The following is a 24,797-nucleotide window of genomic DNA, read 5'->3' as shown; positions in this document are numbered from 1 at the left end:
CAGACATCTTTTCCCAGCACCTTGATCAGCAATGTCTTAGAAATGCTTCAGGCTGTTGCCAGGAGGAAAAGGTAGGCTTAGGGGCTCATGTCCAGTCATAAATGACCATAAAATATGACTACTCAGCAGTTTTGAGATAATAAGTCCAATGTATGGTATTTTGAAGGCTCAATAGGATACTACCATGTCATTTTAAGTAACAAATCAACCAATAGCATATGAACAGATTAAACTATTTCAACATTAGATTAATCTCCCAGTTTTTAGTAGTTAACATTGCTGAATTAAATTTCAGATGAAAAGTTCCAAGTTCTGGGTTGATCAATTTGGTATTACAATACTTGTATAAAGTCTATTAACTGGATATGACAGAACAGCGCCAATAAAACAGTTAGGAATATTATCATTTCTGCTCATAATAAGTCAAATTCCAGAATAAGTGGTACCTTTATGACACAGATGATGTTACCTAATAAAGGCAGAGTGTAGAAAAGACTAGTCCCAGAACCCTAACAGATTTGGGAAGCTGGTCTGTGTTCATTAGGAACATTTATGTATCATTAAAAAGTCACAAAAATGTGCAAGGTAGGACAAGACATACCTATATAGGAAAACATTTTTTTTATATAAAGGATTTGATTCTTCTCAGTTTAATCCTCCTTATGTGAGTGGAAACTTCAATGTCTTTTACATGCCTTCATTCAAAATGGAAGTAACCTCAGTGGTATGGAGCAGAAGGGATGATAGTCTCTAAGTTCACTGTTGAATTTGTCCCATTGTCAAATATACTTGTGAGTCACTCATGGTAATATCACAGTGAACAGTATTAGACAGAGGTAAAAAGTAGCAAGGAGAGGTGTGTTATTATATTAGACCAGCAGATTATTGCGAAAAGTCATGTTTCTGCTTTCCAAATACAAAGAGGAACAGAAATGCACATGGGGGTAGATGCTGCTGTTGCTGTTGCTGCTGCTGTTGCTGCATTTTGTTCACTGTATCCCTCATTCTGACTTTAATATCAATATACAATATTCAATATCAATATACAGTGTAAAGCAAAAAATCAAAAACCCTTTCATATTTGTGGTGGTTATGGCACTCATCAAGCTGAATTAGAATGGTACATGATGGTATACTTAGCGTCTCATCTAGGGTATATCTTACACTGTCCAACTAATGAGGACATTTTGTAGAGACATCTGAGAGGCCTGAGTGATGTGAATCTATTCCCAGTACCAAACACTATTATTTAAAAAGGGACCTCATCTACCTGTGTCTTATTCAGGTGCATGCAATGTGGGGAGAGACACAAACCTCATTTCATCCATATATTATTTGGCATTCTTTGATGTGGGTTGCTGCTTGCTGTAATACAAAAATGTAAACCTTTATTTATTTTTGTTCACACAGGCAAGAATCCAACATTTAGCATTACCAATATCACTGTAGGTCTGATGAGCTTTATGATATTATATTAATACAAATCGTACTAATCACATTTCTGGCTTTCCAGATCTTCAGATTTCAGCTTAGTCAAAGTAGTGATATCCAAAATGGAGTTTCCAGAAAGTATTCAGGTGCAGTGCAAAGATAAGGTTCACAAGAGATGATGAAGCAATCTATTTTACAACCACCATATTAGATATATAATTTTCCAAATTACTTTTTTTGATTGCTAGAGTTAATTTTTTAAAGAGACAGTAACAAAGCAGCATAACTACCTTACATGGTAAAGCACAGATAAATGTGTGTGAGTGTACACTGTTACAAAATATTTGATTTTTTAAAAGCAAAGATAAGCTTTTTGTGGGACAAAACTGAAGAACAACTGTGAAAGTACTTTCTTAGCATTGATGGTTGCTGTTTTTATAGCTTTGGATAGTTGTGACAAAACTGGATAAATATAACAAAACTTGAAACAGACCATTTAGAAGCAAAGAATCTATGATAATTATGTCATTCGTTCAAATCAGAGCCAAATCTTGTCCAGTAGCAAGGGTGTCAACAGGAGATAGAAATTAGCACTGAGTACAAAATGAGCAAATTGCAAAGAAAAGAAAGAGACAAAAAAAGTTCCTTCCAGGTTGTTATCATGAGAGAGGGTGGCTGTTTGTCTAGTGGTAATGCTTATTCCACTGTCTTTCCATGAATTTTGTCTGGGAAGAGTCTGGGACATTCAGAAGCCTGAAGCTGATGCTCTGATTTTGGTGGTTATTAAAGGGTGTTGCCTCTATACATAGGAATCTGCATCCAGAGGACCCTTCCATTTGTTGAAGGATCTGGGATCCTGCAGAGTCTCCTGCTAGAGGAGGTCAAGGGAGGTGGTTTCCATTGATTTCTCATTCCCTCAGCAGCTGCCCACTGCACCATTTTCTACATGTCCCAGAGAAACTGTCCTGCATTCCAGAATAGCTTTTAGGGAAGGATGAAAGAAACATAAAAAGCCACTTTAAGGAGGTCTTGTGGGAGGAGGAATTAGTGAATATTGTCAGTATCACTCCTTCCATTAGAGTGACATATTTTGAGGAAATGCCCTTTATCTTGGAATTTTTCAAACCTCCAAGTTACCTGTTGGAAAGCAATTTGTTCTCCTGGGCATGCAGCTAAGGCCAGCTTTTAGGCTTTCAATTTCATATTTCTCATATTTTCTCCCTTTCAATCCTTTCTATTAGCTTTGTATTAACAAATTGTAATGGTATTCATTGAACTGTAGTGGATGGAAAGGGGAAGAAAATACACTGATGTAATTGTTCTGCTATAGAAGGAAACAGGTTGTTTCATTTTAAAAGCAAGATATGCTTTTTTAACCACTACAGCTGTTATTAAATCTATGCTATGCAAATTGCTCTTCCCCACTAATTGTAATATAAAATATTTGGTCTTTAACTCATACATGAATGCAATATTGGGTTCATACTGCAGTATCCTTCTGGTGCTATTTGTGTAAAGGTGGCCAACACAGAGAAGGTGACATGTAACTAATCCATCTCGATACTGATGCATATTTCGTCTACTGATGTGCACATTTTATTATGGGTTGACATTTGAGTGCTGAGAGCTTGTATGTTTGAAGCCTGGATTTAGGGGGTCCAGCCACACTATACAATTATAACACCATGATTCCACTTTAGGTGCTCTGGTTACATCACATGAAAGCCCGGGATTCGCACTGTGTGGAGAGGCATTTAGAATTATCAGCCAGAGTGCTGCTCTAGTGCCTCAGCAAACTACAAACCTCAGGACCCCATATGATGGAAGCTCATTGCCATGAAGGCTAAGCACCCAGTGTTTCTTGAATTAGAATGAGTGGCAAAAATTGTCTAGAATTGGGAACAGAATATCTGCTCATTTCTGATAGTCAGAAGAAACTCATGAAGGGGACAAAAATATGTCACATGTATATTTCATTGCACTTTGGTGAAGCTTGAATAGAAATAAGGCCTCTTTATTCATTCAGAAATAAGAAAGTATATTCAAACTGACTAAATATAGATCTGCCTACATACGACAGTCAGAAAGAGGAAATCAGTAAACCATCCTATTTTTAGCATCACACAAGCTGTGTGTTAAATCTAATTTGTTTCTGAATGAATCTGGCACTCTGATTTACACATGTAGAGCTCTTATGTATCTGGCAGACATTTCTCCAGTCTTACCACATCTCTCAGCATTGCAGCAACAGATCAAGTATCATTGTTTAGTGTTTCTTCATTTCATTACTTCATACAGGGAACTGGTCATTTTTCATCCCTTCCTCTCCCCTCCTTTTTTTGTAGTTTAGCTATTGGCAGATATGTTTGCTGCAAAGAGAGTGCAGCTGATCAATATCTTACTACTTGGAAATAGCAGTTGCTTGTTAAGTCTCTGTTAGGGCTCTACTATTTTGCCATTTAGGTAGCTCTTCCCATAAATTTTTAAGAGCCTTGACATGACCGCCATGGACTTCCATTTGCAAGGGAAGCCTTTCATCTTGTAATGAACCAATCTGCAAAATATGTAACATGCCATAAGGAACAGAGATGATTTTTCCCCAAAGGTTGTGTTCCTCCATTCCATAGTGCTTATTAGGCAAAAGTAAAGATGCTGAAAACAACAGCAGTGTAGTTTCCTCTTTCCCATGTTCCTTGTATGAGGTCTCCAAAATGTTGTTTTCCCTGGAAGATAAATAAGTACCACTGTCTTCAAGCAATTATCCATTCATGTGTATAAATAAGTAACAAGAAAATAATAAGCTGTCTGCTAAATAGAAATTTTCAGTCATGGGCTTTTGCAAGCCATAGCTCTAAATCACAGACTTGTGCATTACCAAACGGTTTCTGCTTCAGATATTCTAGTGTAACATTAAGTTACCATGACGGCTGCCTTTTGTTAATATTTTCTCTGCATTGTTTTAATTAACTCATTCTGCCTAGAACAGCAGAAAAAAAAATAGCTAGCTAATGATGATCTCTACTAAGAAAAGCAGGTGGAATAATGTATTATATAGCTGTGGGTTCCCCCCCCCCCCCTCTATTCCTTGTTTGTGTGTTGAGTAATACTGCCTTTCATTTTGAAATGCAAAATCCAGGTATAGTGAAGCAAATGCTGGTGCAGGTAATGTACTTTTCCTAATCTGCTCGAGGTAGAAGAGATTTACTTAGCAATATCATGAAAGCTAGATTCTTATTGGATATTACATTAAGAATCAGATTGTGTCAGTTCTCAAATAAGATAAAACATTCATTATGTTAGTACCTAATTGACCAGCATACTTATTCAGCAGCTAAGACAGTATATCCTGGATTTACTGGAATTCATGACTCATGGTAAGGAAAAATGAAATCCTGTAGCCTGCAAGGAAAATGGCTAGAAGACCTCTAGCTGGATTTGAATCCTAAGTAGTAATCTTGAAATTAAACCCTGTACATTAAAAGCATCATAGAGTTGCACAGTATCAACTAGAGCTGGTTTCTTAATATGCAAGAATAATAATTCAAACGTTAGCTGATTAATCTGTTGGAGCCAAATTGTTCAGTAGTACTGCCTAAAGAGAATAACTTCTTTATATTTTCCCCTCCAGTTTTAGTTCTGACTAATAGTGGTCAAAGGGAATAAGAAATAAAATGTTAGAAATTGCCTTCCCTTCTAACTATTTATTGAGTCTATTTCTACTCTGTATTTTAGGGCAAGACCCCACAAGGCAATGTACAATAAGGTGACGTATGAGCAAACCACACCGGCTAGAAATGCTAGCTTCAGGGTGGAGTGGGGAGTGTGGTGGCTGCACATCACATGCCCTGACTCCACCCCAGTGCCAGAGTCACACTGTGCACTTGACCACATGGCAGGGGGTATCACAACGCTCCTTTGATGCAGCGTTTATACCCTGCCACCATGGCAAGGGCAGCTTTTTGCCAGCTCTAAAAGTAGCTGCATTTTGCCATTCTTTTTTAGGCCTGGCAAAGCGCCAGCTTGGAACATGACATGCAGGTGCCACGTCCTCAATCTGGTGCTGAAAGGGGCGGCAGGAAGCCGCTTCTTTGGGGCCATCTGTCAAGCTTGTTACTTAGAATAAAAAATGTAGAATCTTTTCCACAAATACAGTTTTAAAACCTTTTGAACAAACATAAAAACAAAAACATATGGAGGAGACAAAAATATAAATAAATCTGTTCTGTAATTTAAAAAAAGTTATCACTTAAAGGCTATGCAAGTAGAGTAATTGGGGCATTAAATGTTGAGATGTGGTGCCATGAAAGTTGAGATGTAGATCCTGTCTTGGTTCATCTTTGTGCACTAATCAAGTTAATACAAATAATTATCTCTTCAACACAACATGGCAAGACTTCTTAAAATGAAATTGGGAAGATTTTGCACATTTTAAAGACTTTTTTTTTTTTTGCATTCCCATATAGGAATAGAATTTAAAACCATGGTAAGTGTATCTTTCTTGTGTAGTGGTAGCATTGGATGTGAGAGCTATCATCTGTCACCCCATTGATCTACAGGGTTAATTTGACTTACCTGGCTGGCAAGGCAGTTGTCCCCTTCCTCCATCACTGCTCCACTGCACAGACTCAGCCCATAAAGCTTGGTGTTTGTTTAGCTACATAAAGGGGAAAGACATTAGTTCTGGTCAGAGTTTTACAGAAATTCTGGAAAATATGATAGGAAGAGTTACTGCACATTGACTTGCTCTTGTGCTGGAAGTGAGAACTGCCTTGGTGCTTGGAGAATTCTTGGCTGTCTGTCTCGCCAAACCGAGGGAGGCTTTTTCAACCAAAGTTAGTCCAACTGCAAGATTTTTTTTTTTTTTCATATATCTGCTTGAGAGCCCCTATGTCTGGTGCCACTCTCCCTGTTCCGTCTTACAATAAAATGTCTTTTTCAACTGTAAATCGGTATCAGTATGAACTTATAAGATGAATTTTCCAACAGGTGTATTCTAATATGCAGAATTTTCTTACTATGTGTATCTTTTGATGTAGTGTTCAGAAGGTGTATGTTGCAATTTTTATTGTCAGTAGCTATTTTTAGTCCTCCAGATATTGCTGTTCACAGAACAAGACAAAGGCAAACCCTCTTTGAATTACTCTTGCAAAAAATGATAATCCTGTGATAGGGTCGCCATAAGTAGAAATGGCATTAAGGTACACAGCAACAGCAACAACAATAACAACATTGTTATTTGAGAGTGGGATGTTGAATCATAAAGTATCATAAAGTATTATGGGTTGTGTACAGGGCTGTCACATCAAAATAGAATCAGGGTTGATCACAGTGAGAAAAAGCTATTCACATTTTATGGATGTAGCAAGGATTTATAACAGAGAAAATCAGTTTCCTTACACTAGCATAACCACATCCGAAGGCTGTGAGGGAGAAACTAGAAGCACTCAATTTTCCAAAAGATTAAGAAGGTGATAGTCATACCTGCAAATTATATGATACTGTATATAGGTAGCTAAACAAAGGCTAACAACTTTTTCCAGTCACAAGTATTTGCTTATTAATCCAAAGTTTACCTACATTGCAAGAATTAATGCAGTTTGACACCACTTTAACTGCCATAGCCCAGTGCTATGAATTATGAGATTTGTAGTTTTGTGAGCTGTTTAGTCTTCTGTGTCAGAGAGCTTTGGTGCCACAATAACTCCAGAACCCAGAATTCCATCACATTGAGCCATTAACTGCATTAATGCTGCAATGTGGCATCAGTCTACATAATTTATGTAATACCACTTAAGAATCCCCAGGAGCAAAACTTCCTTTGTTCCTTAGTTCTGAAAATCAAACATCTGGAAAACACTTCTTATAAGAGATTATTCAAATCCAACCCTGCTATGACCTCATTATGTGCCCCTGGCAAGCATGTAAAATCAAAAGCTTGATTTATTTATTTTCTTTCTGCATAAAAATTTGTGTACATTTTTCATACATCATGTATTTTGCGCATATATATCTTATATACACATCCCCCACACATTTTCCACTGAAAATTATAAAGCAGTGAAAGCCTGCCACTGTTGTCCTCTTGTGAAGATGACAGTAAACACTAGTGCAGAAATACATATTGGATATGACTCTCTTGTACATCTTTCTACAGGAATTACCTTTGCCCTCCCTCCCAAATAACATGAGACATGACAGTGGATGAAATAAGACCACAATTTTATTAATTTCAGGAATCTGCAGCATGGCAGCCAGTGGGACATGCAAGCATGAATTTGTGTGTGAGAACTTGGTTAAGCCATAATGCACAACTGGAATTCTTTGGGCTCAAAACTGTGGACATAGACCCCGTAATTCATCCTAGCCTGATTCCATAAATGGACCAAATGATCCCTAGGGACTCCCTCAGATGGCGCTGATTAGCAGTCATCTTGGAACAAGAACCCACTTCACATCTTCCCTCAAGCCAGTCAGCAGTAACAGGGAAAGAGATGAATCCTTTCACTTGGTGATGCCATGAGAAGCCTTTAAAGAGAACCAACTAAAACTATGTACATTATTGCACTGGGCTCTTTATTGCCACAGTCTTGCTGCAGAGGGGTGACCAAAAGAGAACAAAAACATTTAGAGTTTAGAGCTTTCATTACTACATCTCTCCTCAATAGTGCAAGGGAGCTTTTAGTGCCATTGTGGGTTGTGGCACGCTCTCTTCTCTCATTTGCACTGTACTCCACCTCCCTGCTTTACCCAGCATGCCCTCTCCACCCACACCCACCCTATCTGCCATAGGGGAAATGTCAGGGTTTCCTCAGGAGGAGAATCTCGCACTCTCCTCATTAGGAGGGTCAAGGGGGGGGGTTTGAGGAGGAATGAAAAGAAAGTTTTAAAAACTCAGCCTGTTCTGGAATAGGGAGAGGGAGGGAGGAGACACTGATACTATGTGTCTACCCAGTACCGAAATTGCCACTGAAGTAGTTCTCACACTTAGGGACAAGTGCAATTGAAGTGTTTGGGGGTTTTTATTCATGGATGTTCTGAAAAAGAAGTCCCCAACAGCAAGGCAGCACAGAACAGCCATGACATCATGTGATAATTTTTCCCAAAGCACTGTTGTGTCATTTTAATGGCAGATATAAAACCTGGTATGATAATCTCCTCAGTGTCTGCACCCACCATTGAAATCAGATGGAATGGCTTCACATACACCATAGGCTCACCAGTTGCCAGAGGCCACTCTGCAGATTCTCAAGGTACAAAAAAAAATGTTTAAATGTTGTTGTTGTTTTCACTTACCATCTTCTTAGTATACTTCTTACTACAAGGGCATTCCTATTCTAGAAAGAAACCCAATTGGAATGTTCCAAGAAGTCAACCTACATTGACATGTTCTGGGGCACAGGTTGTGTTTATTCTGACATGGTGCTGTGGGGCAGATGCGTTCCCAAAACACACCACAAAGGTGATCCAGAAAAGCCCTACTGGGGGCTTCCATCCTGTAATCAAAGGACAGGTAGCTGAGTTCTTGAAACAGGTGAAGCTGCAACTTCTTGACTGACAAATTGATAGCCATTTTCTCACAAAATACCTCATGTTTAGCTAGAAACTGACACACCTGGGCTACTGTGGCAATTTCAATATCCAAAAAGAATAGGGGTTGCTGTTTAAAAAAATGCAGAAGGTACAAACTATCCAGGAGTTATTGAATTTTAAAATGGGCCAACTGTATTGGGAGATGGTGTTCAGAACAGCACTCGTCTTTGGAAGTACTATATGTCTATATTTGAAAACTATTATTCAGAAACCTTTTACAACTATGGAAAAAGGTGAACGTGCATGTATCAGCATAACTGTTTTTACAAAAAAAAGATATAGAGAGGTCAGAAATACACAGTTCACAAAAACATAAATAGAATTCAGGCAGTAAATAGTAAATAAAGTCAGAAAGATTTTATGTTTCTATGGTGTGGGGCTTTTACACAACATTTTAGAAGGGGCACATCTTGCAGATTCTTCCTCTCTGCCCTTGTGAAAATGTGAATTTCAACTGTACTTAAAGTTCACTGCTACGTATTTAAGTTCATTCCCTTGATTGCCCAAAAGTGAGACAGGAATAAATAACTCGGAATGCTTTGTTGTATTCCACCATGTTGCAGTTTAGAAGGACAAATTAAAATGTACCATTGCATATAGGAAAAGTAGATCAGTTAAACAACAGTTTAACTGTTGGTTAGTTGAAATCCATAGGTCAGCTCTGTTAGGCAATTGTGTTGTTAATTCGTGTGTGTGTGGTCAAGATATGTAGGCTGCAAGGAATAACTGTACAAAATAGCCATACTTGAATCCATATACAATTTCTGTTAATTGTGCCTGTATTTCAGTAGAAATACATGTGTCAGATAACACAGCTGTGTGAATAGTGTGCTTATTTTTTCAGTCTAGAGCAAAAACCAAAAATTAGATTGACCAAATTTACATTATTTCTGACAGCAATTATGGATAATGCAGTACTGGAAGAACATTGCCATTATATCCCCATTGGCTGTTTCAAGTAATTGCACAAGATTCATCTCAATTTTCCTTAAGGCTGTATTTCATAGGTCTGTTTGTAATACATAAATGGTAAATAATTGAAATAAATGAAGACTTTACATAACTGCTTATTCTCCACTGGACTTTTAAAGAAGCTTCTGGACAAAGCAGTACACATGAAATATTTGTCTCGATAAATAAACATGATCTTATGCAGACAGTCTTACTTGATGGGAAAATCATCTTTGTACTATCCATTAAAAAAAACATTCTATATATGCTAATATTCAGTGGTGTCTGTTTTTTAAAAAATGCAGTACTGTTTTCCAACACTTTTAACTATGGCAGAAATAGTAGATGTGCTCTTTCTGAAACAAAATACACTGGTTTAGAAAATTAAGCATTTTTAATTACTACCATCATTTGAAAATATTGGGTGGGAAAAAGAAAAACTTGATCTGCAATGCCCCATTCAAACTTCCTAGATTAAAGGAGCAAGTTCCTGATTATACAGAGAAGGAAGTCCTGACTTGCTTGCTCATTCAGATTCTTTTGGATGGGTAAAACATTTTGTCTGTGTTTATGTTTTCATTTATTCTGGTGTGATCTTTTTATTGATTTAAGCCCACCTTGCAGATGGTATGCTAGTGAATGTTTGCTAGTGTGACTGGATATACTTTGTTCCTGCAACCATCTGCATTGCCCAGACATCTGCTGAAAAGATTTTTCTAGCCTGTTCTCCTTCTTAACTTTGTGGTAATTGAGTAGCTGACTCTACCAGCTCTATCTGGGCAACATAAAATCAATGCCAGGGCTGGGTATTGCTTTGCTCTTCCTTCAGTTCTGATTTTGTGTAGAATAGGTCCTAAAAATTGCTAAAATTACTCATTCCATCGTTCAAGGTCAAAATTAGTGAAGAATTACATCCCAAACATAAGGGCCCGTTCACACTGCATTTTAACCTGGGCTCCAATCCGATTTAAATGAGGGTCGTTCATACTTGCGTTGGGGTTTCATGACCTAAAGCAGGGGGTCGTTCACACTTGTGCCAGGGTTTTCTAACCCAATTGGGGGGGGGGGGTGTAAATCCTCCTTAATCCAGGTTTTTTTGCCATGGATTTTCTTGTGGTTCTTTTCAAAAGAATAGGTTTTTCTGAGAACTTGAAAATTGTTCCCATCCGATTCCTTCCTTCCTCCTCCTCTCCCCCTGTTCTTGCCTCCCTCCAGTCACCCCGATCTTGCCTCCATTTGCCCCTTCTCCTTTCTCCTCTTCCTCCCTCCTGTGTCACCCCGATCTTGCCTCCATTTGCCCCCTCCGTCCTTCTCCTTCCTCTTCTTTGTCCTCCCTCCTCTGTCACCCCTATCTTGCCTCCTTTTGTCCCCTACATCCTTCTTCCTCCTCTTCTTCTTCCTCCCTCCTCTGTCACCCCAGTCATGCCTCCGTTTGCCCCCTACATCCTTCTCCTTCCTCTTCTTCCTCAGCCACCTGCGCTCTTCCTCCCCTTCCTCCTCCTCCCCTTCTGCCAGGATCGTGGCATTTTACCCTGTTGCCAAATGTGAACGGAATCCTGGGGTAAAACCACAATCATGACAAATCAATGCCATGGATAGAATCGATCCTGGCAATAAATGCCATGGAGAAATTTGATTGTGGCATTCCAGGGAAATAACCTGGTTCCCTCACCAGGTTATTTCTCCAGTGCGAACGGGGCCATAAACATAATGGCATCTCACCCAGATAAATCATAAGAGGTTGCAGAGTTAAAATATCAGTCGATGGTCAACATTTGACCAGTATGGAAAATCCTAACGATACACATAGACCTTATTGTATTCACATAGTAGACGGAAAATCCTAATGATACACATAGACCTTATTGTCCTCACATAGATGTTGGCAGTCTGGCCACTTATTGTATTCACATAGTAGATGGAAAATCCTAACGATACACATAGACCTTATTGTACTCACATAGAAGTTGGCAGTCTGGCCACTCATGCGCTTGGAACATAAGCTCGGAATCTAGTCCTTATTGTTCAGTCTCAAACACATTCCACAGCATTTTGGGTATGACCACACTGCTTGGAATGGGTGATGCCTCCTCTGTAAAAAAATTTTAGTTGTCTGTTTTAAATCTTTGATATGAATTCAGGATAACATTTGGCACACATACCTACTTTAGTAAATCTTAGTAATCACTTCTGTTTTTCTGATATGCTTCTGTTTTGAGCTAAATATTAACTTCCACCTCAAAACATTTCCCTCCCACCTCCTCTGGTCTGTCATCAGGATATCTTGGAATTCATCTCATCTTTTCCAGCTTCATAAAAATAGCACATACTTCATTGAATATGCATTGATTAATTAATTAATTAATGTTTTATTTCTTTCCTGCCTCTCCTCAAGGCTAGAGGCAGGGTACAGCACATTAAAGTACAGCACATTAAAATACAAAACACAATTAAAAACACATGAACCAACAGTTAAAATACAGCACTATAAAATTGTTAAAAGACATGCATAAGAGCACATTTTTTAGAATATACAAATTAAAAGTCATGATTTAACATTGGCTGAGATGTTCTGCCAGAAGAGATATGTCTTTAATGCTGTATTAAATGCAGTCAGAGTTTTCAGCTGTTGTATATCTTCCGACAGGTCATTCCACAGTCTAGAGGCGACAGATGAAAAGGTCCTCCAGGAAACCATTGCCAAAATAGTCCTGGCCGATTAAAGCAAACATTTCCCAGGGAACTTAAGTGTATAGGGCAGGTTGTACAGAAGAATATTATCCTATAGGTAGCCTGGGCTCAAACCATGAAGGGCTTTAAAGGTAATAACCAACACTTTGTATTTCGACTGGAAACTACAATGTACCCTTTTTATACGCTGGGGTTTGGTTCCAAGATCCCCCGTGGATAACAAAATCTGTGGATGCTCAAGTTCCATCAAATATAATGACATAGCAAAATGGTGTCCCTTATAAAAATGGAAAATCAAGGTTTGATATTTGAAATTTATACTTTTTAAAAATATTTTCAAGCCATGGATGCTTGAATCTGTGTATAAAAAATCGGTATATAAGAAGGGCCTACTGTAATTGGCGGCTATGGAGTGATTTTAAAATTGGTGTATTGTGATTCCTCCTGGATGTACCTTTAATCAGTCTGGCTGCCTCATTTTGAACCAGTTGGAATTTGGTACAAAAGTAGCCCAATGTATAGTGAATTACAGAAGTGTAGCCTTGAGGCTAGCAGCATATGCACAACCATCTCTAGGTCCTCAGTTCCAGGGAGGGGTACAGGAGCATATCAGCTAAAGATGATAACAGGCATTCTTGACCATCACAATTAACTAAGCAGACCTTTGGAGAGATGGATCCAGAGCACTCCCAAACTGCAAGCAGTCTTTGAGGGGAATGCGAGCCCATCCAGAACTGGTAAACATACCTCCAACCTTTACTAGCTGTAAAACCAATTGTGGCATATAGTTGGGTGGTGCATGTTCATTTTACAGACAATTCATCTTGAGCCTTTTAATTCCCAGATCTCTTTGAAAAATATAAATATTTCAGATGTATTTATTTGAAGTAAAAGAACAATGGTATTATCAAACAAGAAGCTTTAAAGTATGACTATGAGTTATTTCATTGTGCCTCCTCTTCTGCTTTGCAAGGCTCAGAATGGCTTACGTGATTTACATTGAGATAATTGTGATTTCCACCAGTCCTGGCTGACTGCTGTATTAAACACCACCACGTAGGCTTTGCATACACTTTCTCTAGTTGAAACACGGCAAAGCAAGTTGACATAAAGGGACTAATACCTATTATGTCAATACCAAAGTGGTGACAGATTAGGTACCCCTTCACAGCTGTTTGGGTTAGGGAAAATTCTAATATTATAGTAAAGGAAGATTTGCATTTTCCTGCTATTAGCAATGCAGGCAAGTGCGTCACTGGTTGAGGCTCTTGCACATTTATAATTTTGTCAGGTAGCCAAAAGCTGCTGTTATCCTATTCCTTTAATCCAAAAATGAAAGAGCATTTTTGAAGTACCACATCAAGTAAAACAGTGATGAGTGCTAAGCTGGAAAATATGCTTAAGAAATCATTTTATTATTGCAACAATTTACAGATTATGGAAGAAGAGCTGACATCTGTATTTTACTACACATCCCTTCACTGCAAGCTTATTCCTGTTCACCTTCAGCTGATTCTGTGTTTAAGGCAGTCAGTCAGGCTGATCCCAAAGAAAAGAAATCCATCCTGCTTCTATACATAGATTACACCTAAGAGACTCCTGATTATAGGTTTTAAAGGTTAATGTAATGCAGCTTATATTTGTAAATCATTAATATGTACAAAATGACCAGCCTCCAACTCAAAAAATATCCTGTTTTTGTTGTGAGATGTTGTCTTTTAGAAACATATGGTCAGGATCATGTAATGCCCCATTTATTTTTATTTTTATTTTTGTAAGTGATTCTTCTCTTTGACTTTGTGCAGATAAAAACCATGCTGAAAGGTTTCTTATAGGAAAAAAATTGTTTATGCAGTTTGTCCATGACACCTCCAAGCAGATACAGGCTGTTTATTTGATATTTGAAGAGTTCTTTTAGGAAAACAATATTTTAATGAATTGTTATCAAGACATACAAAACTACTGTTCACTTGCTGTCTTTTTCAGCCAGATCTAGAATCATAGACTCATATAGTTGGAAAAGACCACAAGGGCCATCCAGTCCAACCCCCTGCCATGCAGGAAGTCTCAATCAAAGCATACCCAACAGATGGCCATCCAGCCTCTGTTTAAAGGCTTCCAAGGAGTGAGACTCCACCACACCCAAGGGATTGTGTTCCACTGTCAAATAGCCCTTAGCACATAATGGAAAAAAGAAAATGTACGTCACTGTTGATGGAATTACATTTTCAAATAGATACTATTTCTGTTTGAATATTAAATAGGGCATAAACATATAACTCTTCATTCAGCCTTGCCTCATGACCAGTTCTGATATTTGGTTCTTCTTGTGTTGCTATTATCAGTGTCTTTGTTTTAAATAATGGTGTTTTTCAGAGCTTAGATGGATCTCTAAGATCAAAAAACTCATATGTGATAGAAGTGTGGAAAGGCTGTGGAATATTGAGAACTGACAGTGCACTTGAACAATCCTTTCTATCACTGTAGCAGATATCAGTCAAACTAATTTTGATCTGATATTGGATTCTTAAACAGAACAGAAACAAACAACCTGGAGAAGACCCAGTTTGATTAAAAAAACAGCTTTATTGCTAGCCAAGTGTCCTCAGCTTGGAATTACCATTCCAATGAAAATTCTGAGGCCTCGAACAAACAAAGTTCATTGCATTTATAGATGTTTAAACAAAGAAATCTTTTTTAGTATATTTCATTGGCTATAGTAAAATTTAAACATATAGGATTTCCTGCAATCAGAAAACAAATACAAGATCCATTTGAGACCCTCGTGGACACATTCTTTCTTCTTTCAATTCTGATGTTCCCATGGGCCTCTTTGTACCAGAGAAGCTGCATCTCTTATCTTTATTATGGTTTCAGACCAGCTGCAGGGACCTTGATGAACAATGTCCTTCAGAGTATCAACCTGTATTCTAACACTCCTTTCTGCAAGTCCTCCCCAACATTCGTTTTAGAGGCCTCAATTTCAAATTCCTTTATATGTGCCCACTTTGGTTCATTACATTTTATTACATTTATTTCATATATATGAACTTTATTTATTTCATGTATATAAATATTGATTATTGAACTCTAACTGCCACATCTTCAAAGCTGTTAATTACTTTTTTGCAATATTATGTCCCTGTAGATAAGTGAAGGCAATTTTGATTTATACATACAGTAGTTAGACTTCTGTTTGTAAACACACAGGATTTTAATCTAAGCTAGAGGGCCAGTGTGACATAGTGGTTTGCGTGTTGGACTATAACTCTGGGGACTAGAGTTCAATTCCCAGCTCAGCCATGAAATCCAATAGGGGACTTTAGGCAAGTCACATTCTCTCGGCCTCAGGGGAAGGCAATGGTAAACCTCCTCTGAACAAACCTGCCCAAGAAAACCCTGAAACAGGGTAGCCATAAGTTGGAAACAACTTGAACGCACACAACAACAGCAAGATGGAATTAAGAAGGATGTGATAATAGTTGGATGTTAAATGGTTAACATGTCTTTGGATGCAGAATCCATGGATATGGACATCCAACTCTATTTGCAGTTTCATAACTTTAAAAAAATCAAAGAGGATTTTAGAGGGAAGGATTTAGGGAACAGCCCCAAGTGAGGAAATGCAGAAACATGGCACACTCTTGAGACGTAAAAGGTGAGTGATTAACCTAATTTGAATTACAATGTAATTGTGACTGCATGCTGGTCATGAGTAAAGTGTTTGTATGATGAAAACTTTTCATGACAATGTATTGCTTAGATAATGCTTTTGAGGCATTACTGAATTAGGTTTGCTTCACATATGTCACATTCATGTCATGTCTGTATCTATGACGCCTCCATTATAGGTTAAGTTAGCAAACTTGAGGGCGTCCATTTTATACACATAATATCCCCATGTGGTAGGTTAAGATAAGAGACTTATCTAAACCATTCCATGTGCTTTAACAAAGAAGGGGAACTTCATGTGCAACACTTTCTACAATATTTTGTACTGGCCATTTGTTCCACTCAAAGAGATAATACCATTGGCATTTCTACCATTGTGTATAAAAACAAATTCCAGTTGGTCCTCTGTATCCACAGATTCTTTATTCATGGATTCAACCATCCACAGTTGAAAATATTCCAAAAAATTAATAAATTCCAAAAGCAACATTTGATCTTGCCACATTATATAAGGGACAACATTTTACTATGCCATTGTTTATAATGGGACTTGAGCATCCACAGATTTTGGCATCTGTGGTGGGTCCCAGAACCAAACCCCTGCAGATACCAAGGGTCCACTGTAGTATTATTTATGTGGGTTATGTGATGGGTCTGATTGAAGAATGTCCTGATTATGAGTATAGTTGTCAGATGGTACCCCATCCTGCTGCTTGCTTGTGTCATTTTGCTAGTGTCTACCAGTTGCAGAGTGTTGATTATATTGCTCAGCATGTAGAAAGGCAGTTGTTCCCCACAATATACTGATTCACAGTTTAAGAAGTGTGAAAGTCTTCTTCTTCTTTTTTCTCCTGTAAAGGGGGTCATAACAGTGCATTTTGATCTAAGGAGTAGTAGTGTGTTACAGCTTTCCTTATTTCTTTCTGGATTGTTTCAGTAGTAAATGTCAAGGGCTTTTCTTACATAGAAAATGTAATTTGTATTACTTGTGAAGAAACAGAACGTGAATAGGATGTGCTAAGATGACATTAAAATGCACACACTGTCACTGTGAAGCAGATATAAATAAAGTGTACAAGACTGTGTCTTATTCTCAGAGGAGCAACGTTGAATGTCTGACCCTGTGAAAAATCCAAGATGTTACTTTTGAGAAAAATAATGTGTGGTATAAAGGCAGAGCTTTTTGAAAATGCAAGGAAGTTGATGTGTATAGAAAGTCACTGCAATATCTGTAGGTTGACATCTTGTTTTTATCTGCCCCCCCATCCATTTTTATTTAACTGTTCCTTTAAATTTGATATAAAATTAATTTACCTAGTTGAAATTTTTGGGAAGGTTAGGGAAAGGAAGAATGAAGAAATATGGGATGACTCCAGGAAGTCATTTTTGTGTTTGTTTTTACTGTGTTGATGGTATGTTTTGTTTTTTCCTCTTTTTGTTCCTTCTTCTATCCCTCCATCCCTTCCCTCTCCCCCTCCTCTTTTGTTAATGGTATTTGATGAATGTATTATTGTTTGTAAGTATGATTTGTCTTTGTGGATGTATTTTTAATGCTAATAAAACATTAAAAATAAATAAATAAACCTATGCCAATTATCAGGTTTGCAACCTCCCTTGTCCTCTTATCCAGCATGGTTCTGCAGAAACTTTTGCTTCCATGTTAAACTAACTGTGGCCTGGTGCAGACAGGCACGTTGCAGTGATATTAGGGAAGTGGAATCATAAGGCTGCATAGCAGCCCTTATGACACCACAAAAAGGGAGCCGCCTAGAGTGGCTCCTTTTTGAGTGCGCATCTGTGCAGTAGTATGTGGATGCTGCACCACAGCTGTGCAAGAAAGAGGAGTGGCATTTTGCCATCCATGTGTACTGGGCCTGCAGCTTGTTATGTATCCATACTTGGATAAACCATATGTAGAACAGAATCTTTATTGTGATCGTAAACCAGCACAATGGATAAACCATGATTAGTTATAACTATTGTGGGTGAAAACAAACCAACTTCAAACCACAGATTGTGAAGTTACCTTGGTTTCCCTAAACATAGTTAAGAATAACCACAGTTTAGGGCTTTGTCATGATGTAAATCTTTAAATATTCTAAAACATAAATGAAGTTTCATTCTCTTCCTGGCCATGCTAGAGGAGAAGGTTTATTGTTAACATGAAAAGGCAGCCACTAAACAATAAAACAAATGTTTCCTAGGACCACTTTATTAACCTTAGGCCTTTTCTCCAAATGTTCTGTTTACACCACTTCAAACTGTAAGTTGTAGTTTCTTATTTTTATTTTTAAAGTTTCTACATATTGCAGCAATTCAATCTATAATTTAGTACAACAAAATTAAATTAGGCTTGTGTATGGTAAAATCTCTCCTGTATACAAGTGAAACTATAGTTATTGCTTTTGCAGAGTGTAGACAAAAAAAAAAAAAAAACAAAAAAAAAAACCCCTTCTCTTATACCCTCTGCAGTTTCACATCTAGCATAGGGAATTTATTTAGCAAACCAAGCACAGCTCTAGAGCAGTGCTGACATAGGGAACTATGCAGGTGCAAAAGCAAGAGGGAATGTGTGTACACATACAAACATGCAACAGTAATCTCCATCATCATTAGAAATAAACTCCAGTGAAAATTAAATGTTTTTTAAATGGAGGAAAAGCAAATGCATTTTAATGCATCTGACAAATTATTGTAGGCAGGGATGGAAATCAAACTATTAAAATGTAATTCAGAATGTAATTAAATTGTACATTGTTGCAGGCAACCAGTAGCAAACTGTGTAATTTAACTACGGAAGGAAGTAAAGTGGATTCCTTGATGTGGCTTTCTGCCTTCATTCTAAAGCGTTAAAAAGAATCAAGTCCACCTCTTCATTACATCAATGCAATATTTAGTAAGCTAGTTTTACACTAGCAAAAACAATGATGATATTTATTAACTGGTTCATGGTTTATTATTTTCATATAAAGTATGTTGATGTATTTTGGGAGAGGGAGGATTCTGAAAACCAGTTTCTTTCTTTTACCATTTCATGCAAAAAGTTGATGGTGGCTAAATAGTATATTTTCTTATGGTATAGATCAAGACGTACCAGCTATATGTCTTCCAAAGTGGAGGAGGGAATTTGAGAGAGTTGTGGTCTATGGCCTAGAATAGATGGGCAGGAAAAAGTGGCTCAATTCTGCTCTTTCTCAAAATATATTGAAAACCCATTGCCTACACAGCTCACTCCCAAGACTGGCGAATGCATATGGCCTGACCTCATGGCACAGCATCAAGCCATGCTGCTGGGTAATTTTTTGTTGTTGTTGGTTCCTCACTGTGCATGTGCACCTTCACACAAACACACCATCAGCATCCCCCAAGTACCTAACTCTTTTGCCCATATGCCATCCCATTAGATGGCTGCCTCTTTGAACAGCAACATAGTCACATGTTCAATGCTCCACCAGTACAAGTGATAAATTGGCAAAGCACAATTATGGAGGAAACCCCACCCCCCATACATACCCCCTTCACCCCCTTTCCATTGTTGGGCTGTCTGTTTTGTGTATGTTGCAGTTACATCCATTGGAGTTGCCACACTTTCGTTTCTTTGCAGAAATGTTGGTGCATTCATATGCAGGGTTAGGGTTAGGATGTATCACTCCTTCAGAACCTCTCTCGCATTGGGGCATTTATATGCATGGTCGAAGGCGTGTGTCTTCTGCACTAAGCTAAACTATCCCAGCTTTTGTTTGCTCCGGGTTTTTTTTAGCCCCAGAGCATGGCTTCAATCCAGTTTCCGATCGGTTTGGAGGCATGCATCATCTAAACACCCCATCTTCAAAGCAGGCAGAAGCTGCTTTATTTTTCCCTTCTATTTCACCCCCATGTTTCCTATCCAATAACAAAACTGAGATCTTGTGTAATAGTCTGTTCTCAGTTTGGCTACCTATTTTGCATATTATATTTTGGCCACTTTTATCCCAGTTCAGCAAAGGTTTGTCCCCACCCAACCCCTTCATGTCTTCTTTTGTGATTAAAATAGGAAGTAATTCTGACTAACTATAGTTTCTTCTTTAAAAGTGGAAATCCATGGTTACTTGAAATCAGATTCAGCTCAGATTCTTAAACCGCAATTTGAAAATTTGTTTCCAAACCTCATTGCCATATTTCCTGGTTTGGATAAAACAGGAAGCCATTGTTAGTTAGACTCTTTTTGTTCACTCATAGCTTATGAGAAGCAGCTGAACAAGTATCTTCACTTGTTAAGCTGAGAAAGGATTGCTTAAAATAGACCACTGAAAACCATATCTAAGATGAAAGCATTTTCAAATGAAATACCAATAAATTGTTAATCATAACCTATTTTTATCAGCCGTCCATTAAACTCATAACTACATTTACAAAACCATTTGTGGTTATTTTTAATATCTTTGCTCATTATGAATGCCAAGGCTACCTTAAAATACAGGAAGAATTACCTTTGAAGTCATTCATTCAAGAAGTGAGAAAGTATTTTGGCATTGTTCCCAGAGTACCGCAGAAGTGACTGGTGTGTTAAATGTCCCATCAGGAGAAAGACTGTGGCTGAATCACCAAATTTTAATTCTTAATTATTGTTCTTCTTGGTCAAGAAGATACATGGCGGTAGTGCTCTTATTTATTACTTACAATTATAGCCGCTGGTAGTCAGCCAATTTCTATTAGTCATCTGTCGTCAGTGTTTTTAAGCTTTGATTTTAAATCCAGTACAAACCTAACCAAATAATATGTTTAGGGTAACCAACAACTTCTACGGATTTTAGCCTAACATGAATATACTCATAGAATAGCTTGTGCAGGTCCTAAATGGGTTTATTGCTACATAATTAAATAATGGAATTCACTACCTTGACCTGTGTTTGTAACCATCAGTTTAAATAACATTTAAAAAAAAATATCAATTAAATTCATGAAAGGCAAAGGTATCAACAGGATCTAAATATCCCAAAGACACAAGAACACATTTGATCTTGGAAACTAAAGGGTCAGCCCTGCTTAGTATTTAGATGGGAGAATAGCAATGAATACCTGGTGCTGTAGGTTATGTTTCAAAGGAAGGAACTGGCAAAACCACGACTGAGTGTTCCTTGCCAAAGAAAACTGTATGAAATTCATGCGATTTCCATCAGTCAGCAAGTGACATGAAGGTACACACACACACACACATAGCTATCAGCAGCTAGTAGTCATTATGCATTTACTCTCATGCAGAAGCAACATTCTTCTGAATATTGGTTACTGAGAAATAACAGATTTAGTAGACATTATGTTGTTATGTCTAATCCTAGCAACTATTATAAAAATCATCACATACCTTCAATACCCTGCCAAAGATTTGATTATGAAGGACAGTTTCTTTTCTCTTTTTTTAATTTTTTAAATATAATTTTTATTATATTTTATATCATTTTTATTATCTTTTCTCCATGGGAGGGGGTGTTGAGATATGGTCCTCCACGTCCATTCTGTTGCACTAAAATGCACCAAAGCAAAAGGTAGGACCACTAACTGGTATTTTTCTTAATTAGAACGGGGGAAGGATCACAAATATTTTTGATGAAGACTTCTAGGGGAGTAAAAATATGGGGTTTTTTTAATAGAAAAACATCTGTGTTTATCAAAAACAGGTTTATCAAAAACAAAACTTAGGCAGGTTACACACCGCCATTAAAGTACGCACGGAGTGCATACTAGGGTTAGGGAGGTGCGGTGCTTCTGCACCTCCCTAACCCTAATACGCGCTCTGCGCATAAAAAATGACGGCGGCCATTCCAGACGGCCGCTGCCATTTTTACGTAGCGGACGCTGTGCTTCCACACGTGTCGCGGCGGCTATGATGCCACGAGTGCACCAGCGGCGCTTCACGGAGTCATAGCTGCGCCGCGAGAAGGAGCTCCATTTTGGAGCTCCTTTTTTGCTCCGCGAGGGAGTCGTGCGGTTTGGCTGCTGCGACTCCCTCGCGGAGCAAACAGCAGTGCTGGGAGACCGCCGCAAAGCGGCGGTTTGTAATCCACCTTAGCATGCTTCTCTCGAGTCTGCCGGTTCTGTGCTAGCAGGACTTGAACCAAAAAGAGCTTATTGAAAAACAAGAAAAGAGGTGATTGTATGCCCAGGTAAATTCTGAGGTCTGCAAAAGTACAGATGAGAAGGTGGAAACAAAAACACAAATAGAGACAACAGCCATAGAATACTGAGTGCTAATTAGAAAAGAAAAATGAAGCAGTGAACTAGCTTCCTTGAGCCCTCCCCGCCTAGGGTCATGCTGGCTGGAGCTGATAGATTTGTAATTTAAAAAGTCTGAGGACACGAAGCTGGAGGACACTTGCATATAATATTCAGGTAAAGGATGCGACTGGCTGACTAGCTTGAGCCCTGGACTATAAAGGAATGAGGATAAACTGCAACTTTTGGGTGAGGCGAAGAATTCCCATATGATCCAAATTCTATAGATGCCAATTAGCTTTCAAGTTTATGTAGATAAAAAGAAGAAAGTAAAATTGTTCCTACATAACAAATTTATTTCTATAAATCTTTAGTTCCTATGTCAATTTAAATTTGTATCAGAGAGCAAAATTGCAGATGAAAATTCAGTGGAGACTGTTCTTGCATTCTTTCAATATTTATATATGAAAAAAATCTGTAAGTGTTTTCCTGTGAATAGAATCTCATTTACCTTTAGGAAATTGGGTTCCCCCACCTCCCACTTACCTCTTGAGTACTTTCTTCTTCCTGAAGATCTTTTTTTTGGGGGGGGGGAGGTCAGGGATTTGTGGGTGGGGGAAGATGGTGGCTGAGTTTTTAATACAAAAGTTGCAGGGACTTGGGGGGCCCCATCAACAGAGACAGCATCTCCTTGGTATTTGAGGGAACTTTATTTGTTCAACAGGAGGCCTACAAGAGGTCGGATAACTCAAGGGATCTTTTGCATCCATGCATACCCGCACTAACAACAGAAAAGCTCTGGTGAATAGAAAGAGTTTTATTTAGAAATGTGCAATGCTGGTGAATGGTGAGTGTAAGCCCCATGATTCAGTAGGTCTACATTAGTTGAGACTACTAGCAGCATTCAGGTGATGGAGCTGATTTTGGATTTTTCTATGCTTAGCTGTCCTAAGAAACGTTTCTTTTTCTTTTTAATATTAGGGGAATAAACCTTCATTTATTTTACTCTGGTACACAAGAACAAAGATTTCTAAGGTGTTCTAACTAAGGACAAAATCACAAAAGGGGTTTCTTGCACATTTTTGTTAATTTTTCACATTTAACACATTTTTACAAACATTTCATTTATGAAAAAAACAATGTTGTTTTTGTGGAAACAAAATTCATGCAAAAATATCTGAAAACATCTTAGGGAAATGGATATCTCTCTCTCTCTCTCTCTCTCTCTCTCTCTCTTTGTTATCAGGGGAGAAAATCTTCAAGTATTTAAAACATCCCTATATTATATTCATGATGCTGCTGCAGCTGCCCCAACCTTCAATTCTGATGACAGTGACAGTAAATCATGATTCAGAGACTGGCATCTGTAGCAATAAATAAATAAATTGTAGTTGTCCTCCAAGGATGCAGCAATTCCACAGGGCTTGATGCCATCGTTGCTCCAGGTCATTGTTTTAGCTGCAGATAAGTAAAATTATCCAACACATCGTCACATCTAATAAATATTAATAGTCACCCTTTAGTTTCTTTTTTTAAAACTGTTGACTCTAAACATATTGGTTACCTTGCCTAATACAGTAAATTAGTATGCCTTAATAACACTGGTTCCCTTCGATTCATGTGGGACCAGTGATGATCATGTAAGATTGGTGCGCACACAGAGGTAGTGCTGATACCAACCAGCTGTTCAGCAATTGTCCTTCCCTTGCTTTGCATAATCACTTACAAGAACTCATATAGTATCCACAAAACCATGACTATATATGGAGTTTTGATTTACACTCTGTTCATATTTTCTTCATCACCGTCTCTCCTATGAACATAACATCTATAGTGATGGCTAGAGGGTAGTGTCAGTATGGTTTCATACATATTGAATGCTGTGGCTCTCCATGGAGCTCAGCTGAGAGAATACTGTATTTTTTAAACACTTTCCATCTGCATTTTAAAAAACAATTTGACAGATACCTTTGTATTTAAATATACCTTTTCTCTGAACTGTTGATTTTAGCTGAGTTAAAATCTAAGCAAAACTCTGTTTAAAGTTAAATGGCATAGAATAACTAGCCTGTTCTAAGAGATTTAGGGCCTGAACAGATAGGCCAAAATAAAGCTGCTTCAGGACACTTTGGAGGCATGCTGTTTAAATGACACATGCATCTTAAGAGGCCAGAAGCTGCAACAAAGCTGAAATGGACTGGAGCATGGCTTTGGTGCGGCTTCTGGACTCTTAAGCATGCAGGAGCACTATAAGGTTCAGATATTTTCAA

General features: G+C 38.1%; 1 protein-coding gene across 7 annotated transcripts in view; it reads left to right on the top strand.

The window, feature by feature from the left end:
* Positions 1-24,797, top strand: part of LOC149312355 (chemokine-like protein TAFA-5) — a 358,468-nt gene that overhangs the window by 304,990 nt on the left and 28,681 nt on the right. Inside the window, exon 5 of one of the 7 annotated variants that reach the window (XM_089524453.1) lies at positions 19,418-19,454. The exons of 5 other annotated variants lie outside the window; for them this stretch is intronic. Coding sequence is in view for 1 of the 2 variants with exons in the window: in XM_089524451.1 (XP_089380577.1) it covers positions 8,592-8,642 (51 nt within the window). In the remaining variant the exon portion in view is untranslated. Of the gene's footprint in view, positions 1-8,591; positions 8,680-19,417; positions 19,455-24,797 lie in introns of those variants that run through there. One more of the 7 variants, XM_089524451.1, reaches the window with a different exon arrangement.

The sequence above is a fragment of the Sceloporus occidentalis genome, unplaced genomic scaffold, assembly GCF_023333645.1.
Source record: "Sceloporus occidentalis isolate IW3139 unplaced genomic scaffold, rSceOcc1.0.p SCAF_5, whole genome shotgun sequence".
Taxonomy (NCBI): domain Eukaryota; kingdom Metazoa; phylum Chordata; class Lepidosauria; order Squamata; family Phrynosomatidae; genus Sceloporus; species Sceloporus occidentalis.
Note: the sequence above shows the minus strand (reverse complement) of the source record. Positions and strands in the feature narration are given on the sequence as shown.